At 48.3% G+C, this 4,906-nt stretch overlaps 1 protein-coding gene across 1 annotated transcript; it reads left to right on the top strand.

Annotated features, from left to right (window-relative positions):
• Nucleotides 1-522: 522 nt before the first annotated feature.
• On the top strand, nt 523-4,689 carry ORM1 (orosomucoid 1). Its single transcript, XM_006890717.1, has 6 exons — nt 523-636; nt 972-1,114; nt 1,360-1,430; nt 2,251-2,358; nt 2,489-2,592; nt 4,627-4,689. Exons 1-6 carry the CDS (start codon nt 523-525, stop codon nt 4,687-4,689), a joined length of 603 nt encoding a protein of 200 aa, XP_006890779.1.
• The last annotated feature ends 217 nt before the right edge of the window (nt 4,690-4,906 follow it).

The raw sequence follows: 4,906 nt of genomic DNA, 5'->3' as shown, positions 1-4,906 counted from the left end.
AGTTGTGAGCACACTTGATTGTAATTGGCTCTATTTCTCCATCTGTCATCCCCTCCCCCACACCAGGGTTACTCCACAAGCCATCAGCATTGGCTTTAGGTCCCTCTCTCAATTCTTGGTGCTCAGTGGTTCAGGAATTGCATAGAAACATGAAGTAAGCAATCCCTCAATTATAATCCAGGGACTAATTCTAGGGATTCAATGAAATAGAATGTGTTAATATCACTCCATGTCCAATCTTCCTGGTTTGGATCAACCAGACTCTCGGACTTGTGTAACCAACCCCATCAACCTCAGGGACTAATCTATATTAGACTTTGGCTGAAAGAAGTTACCAGAAGCTGGCATTGGGGAAAGAGAGGAAGGTTTTGTGCAAGGTATTTCCCAAGCACTCAGTGGATTGTGTCACAGCCCGGACAGCTGACCCAATCTGGGCCCCGGGCGCCCCACCCACAGTTGACTATAAAGGTGGATGAGATCTCAGGCCGCCAGTCTTACTGACCAAGTGCCTCATCCCTCAGTATGGTGCTGGCTTGGGCGCTCCCTGTCTTGAGCCTCCTCCCTCTGCTGGATGCCCAGGACCCAGCATGTGCCAACCTAACAGCAATGCCTATCACCAACGCTACCCTGGAGCGGGTGAGCACCAGGCTCCCTCCCCCTGCTGGTTAGCCCTCTGCTTCTGGCTCTGTCCTTTCCTCTCTTGTGTGCTCATGGAACTCTGACCAGCTGGGTCCCTCGGGCAGCATTCACCTGCCCTCCAGACCCAGAAGTCCTATTCCAAGGTCCCTTGGCAGAGGCCATTTCTGTGCTGGACAAGGAGGTGTTGCTAGTAGAATTGCCTGATTCACAGTGTAAGAATCTCTGTCTTCTCATCTGTAAAATGGAGCCAGAGATTAGCTGTCCCCTCCCAGCCGACTGTCGAGGATGTTTCAGCTGCAAGCCCCCATCACCAGCTTCTGGTCTCTCCCCAGATCTCTGGCAAATGGTTTTACATCGCCTCAGTCCTACAAGAGCCCAGCTACAACCGGGAGTCCAGACAGATCCAAGCAGACTTCTTTTACTTTACCCCCAACATGACGGAGGACAAGATATTGCTTCGCGAGTACCAGACCATGTGAGAGCCCCACTGGCCAGCCCCTGCCCACCCCACACTCCCCATGTGGCCACTGACTTCCAGCTCCCACTCCCAGCAGCTAGAAGACCTAGAACAAGTCCCTCCTGATCCTGCTCTCATCTCCCCATCCTCAGAGTGGGAGGATTGACTCCAAACTCCCCCGAGGCCCTGCCCCTTGATGCCAGTTGGCCCTCTCTCCCTGACCCTCTCACCTCACTCACTTCTCCTCTTGCTTCTGACTTTAGCCGGGGCCAATGCATTTATAACTCCAGCTACCTGGAGGTCCAACGGGAGAATGGAACCCTCTCTAAACACTGTAAGTGCTGGCCCTCAGATTGGAGGGTACTGTGGGAAGGGGGCTACTATAGAGTGGCGGGGTCTCCAGGGACTGAGGACCCAGAGAACATGGGGAAGGCCTGCATCTTCTATCCCTGGATAGAAGTGGTCCTGGAATCTGCCTTCTGTAATGATGGTGTCAGAACCATCCTGAATTTTCACTGTGTGCCGGGCGCTGTGTGAAGCACTTTACATCAGTTGGTTTGTTGAATACTCACAAATAACCTGCTGCTATTATAATGATTATGCCCAATTCACAGATGAGAAAACCGAGGCATAGAGAAGTCAAACCAAGATTCAAATGAAAGGCTAACTCAGTCCTGCCTTTCTCAGCCCAGTGCTCTGGAAGTGAAGAGTAGCACGAGTGTTGAGCAGACAATTCCCCTCTTGGTCCTCCCGGCTGAGGAGGCAGAGTCTGACACACCGTGGCGATGCGATGGAGCCAGCACAGCTGACAGCTCTGAGGCTCCTCTTGACACCTCATTTACCTCATCTGTAAAATGGGGAGAAAGACTCTGACACCAGACGGTATAGGCTATTATGAGTCTGTGTACATATGTGTGTGTATGCATGTACACATGTAACACATGGATATATTCCACATATGTTCCATGCATGTAATGCATAGTCCATGCATGTATGTATATGCAGCATTCAACACAAGATCCAGGACATGTGAAACTGACAGTGTGGTGGCCTCGTAAACCCTGGGTCTTCACTGATAAGCACCCTAAATCTCCTCATCTGTAAGGTGGTAACCGTTGAGCCCGTCTCACCTCAGATGCTATTTTCTCCTCCAGTGTCAGATGGAAAACATTTTGCCTACTTGTTGCTTACCAAGGACCCCAAGACCTACATGTTCTCCTTCTTCCCAGAAGATGAGAAGAACCGGGGGCTGTCCTTCTACGGTAGGCACCCCTGGAAGTCCCCAACTGCAGTTTCACCCTTCAGACTGAGCTCTCTGAACTCCAGTCCTGCCTGGACTTCCACACAGGTTCCCCCTAACCTCCTCACTCTAGCCCCTGTTCCCCACTGCAGCTGACAAGCAGGATGTGACAGAGGAACAACTGAGAGAGTTCTATGATGCCCTCAGGTGCATGGGCCTACAGGAGACGGATATATTGTACACTGATGGGAAAAAGGTAACCCACCGACGGGAAAGTGCTACCCAACCAATGGGGAGAGGGATGGGGAAAAAGCTAAGCAACTGTAAGAGGACTCACACGGTGTTACCACCAGCTCATGGGCAGCTTGCCATTGGCAGCCCATGGAGGCTCAGACAGGGAAGGCTGTGAGCTAAGGCTACTCAAAGCAAGACCACTACTTGTAGGCCCTGCTCACTGGCAAGGGCAGTGGAGGGTTCTGTGGGCATGACGAGGTGGACGAGAGCCAGTGGAAGCTGACTACTGAATTTCTGTGCATGTAAATAGCACAGGAGGAGACTGCCTACTTTTTTTTAAGGACTCATGGTAGATTCGAACCAGCAGATAGGCTCAGTCTTTAGTTAGCATGGCAGTTCTCTATAAACTAGGCCACTAGAGTGACTCACTTTAAAGAGATATAGATGATCTAGAGAGAGATAGAGATAGATGATGATGATGATGATGATGATGAAGATAGATTAGATAGAAAATAGATATAGATAGATAGATAGATAGATAGATAGATAGATAGATAGATCATAGATAATAGATAGATAGATGATAGATATAGATATCCTCCGAAAGTCTGATGATGGGTCAGTTCCAACTTGATAACTTGATCACACATAACAACCACAACAATAATATATAGAGATATTAATATATAGAGATATGTTGGTGGTATTGTGTGCTGTCAAGTTGGAACAGATCCATAGCTGCCCCTTCAGTGGGTTTTCAGAGGCAGTAAATGGCACAGGAGGAGATTACCCATATATACATACATAAACACATATAGTGTGTGTATACATATACATATACACATACATATACATATACATATACATATACATATACAGGTGTGTATACATATATGTTAGGGGCCTCTCCAAAGTGCTGAAGAGCAGTGGTGTCTCTCTGGAGACTAAGGTGCGTCTGATACAGGCCATGGTCTTCGCAATCATCTGTTATGCATCAGAGAGTTGGACAATGACCAAGCAGGATAGAAGGAGAACTGATGCCTTTGAGCTGCGGTGCTGGAGAAGAGTACTGAGAATACCATGGACTGCTAGGAAAACAAATAGATTTGTCCTGGAGAGGGTTAAACCGGGTGGTTCCTTGGAGGCAAGGATTCTGAGGCTCCGTCTAACTTCCTTTGGACATGTAGTGAGGAGAGACCGGTCCTTGGAGAGGGACATCATGCTTGGGAGGATGGAGGGATGGCCCAGGAGAGGAAGGCCCTCTATGAGGTGGATTGATTCAGTGACTGGGATAATTGGGATGGGAGTGTCAGAGACAGTGCGATTGGCACAGGACAGAGCGGAGTTTAGGGCTGTTGTACATAGGGTCGCTATGAGTCGCAGGCGACTCGACGGCACATAACAACAACAACATACATATATGTGTGTATATATACATACACACACATATATATACACACACATATATATGAAAGATGGAGAATCTTGTCTCATGTGAGTTGCAGCCTTGGAGGGGGAATTATGAGTCAGTTCCAACTGACAGCAATGAGTTGTTAATTACACACACACACAGAGCTTGGGTCGATGGAAATGTCTCATTGGTTTGTCACTCAAGAGCATCTCATGTAACATCAATGCTTTGAATCCACACTGGGAGCCCTGGGAAAAGGCTATGAACTCAAGTATCAAGTCACACTACCTGGCTGAAAATGTGCCTTCCTCATCTAAGATGAGTGGTCTTGGACTGGTAATGTGGCTACTCTAAGCCTCAGTGTCATTATCTGTTAAATGACAGTGGTTATGAGGAATCCTGGAGACACAGCATAAGGGTTTGACGGACCGTAAATGTTCATTAAATACCAATTCTTCTTAGAGAATTGTACCCCCATTGGAGAGATGAGCAAACTGAGGTTCAGAGAGGGAAAGAGATTAGTCAAGACTTGTCAGAACCAGGAATGGGAGCCCTGACAATGTGATTTCAGAGCTTAGAACTTTCCATTCCCATGGAAAACCTCCCTCCACATTAACTGTCCTTTCTCCCGGCACTGTCTCCCAGGACCTGTGTGGGCCGCTGGAGCAGCAGCATGAGGAAGAGAGGAAGAGAAACCAGGAGTCCTAGATAGATGCAGGTTGAGCTAGGACCTTGGCAACTTTAGAGACCCACCCTCAACCTCCCATTGGTCTTGGATCTGTTACATTGCAGTCGTATCAATAAAACTTCTATGTTTGGAACAGGCTGGCCAATCTCTTGTCATTCTCTTCATTCATGCTGACATTGTCCTGAGTTGGGACCAGCTCAGTGTAGGACCAGCTCAGGCCCTGGTGGCAAGAAGCCC

The sequence above is a fragment of the Elephantulus edwardii genome, unplaced genomic scaffold, assembly GCF_000299155.1.
Source record: "Elephantulus edwardii isolate Elephantulus edwardi_28Jun2011 unplaced genomic scaffold, EleEdw1.0 scaffold00092, whole genome shotgun sequence".
Taxonomy (NCBI): domain Eukaryota; kingdom Metazoa; phylum Chordata; class Mammalia; order Macroscelidea; family Macroscelididae; genus Elephantulus; species Elephantulus edwardii.
This window is presented reverse-complemented; position numbering and strand designations above follow the sequence as displayed.

What these genes read in the sequence shown, in the direction of transcription:
- ORM1 (XM_006890717.1), top strand. Translation starts at nt 523, where the DNA reads ATGGTGCTGGCTTGGGCGCTCCCTGTCTTGAGCCTCCTCCCTCTGCTG. An exon ending in CCAACGCTACCCTGGAGCGG is followed by an intron (nt 637 to 971) that starts GTGAGCACCAGG and finishes GTCTCTCCCCAG; the next exon opens with ATCTCTGGCAAATGGTTTTA. An exon ending in TGGAACCCTCTCTAAACACT is followed by an intron (nt 1,431 to 2,250) that starts GTAAGTGCTGGC and finishes TTTCTCCTCCAG; the next exon opens with TGTCAGATGGAAAACATTTT.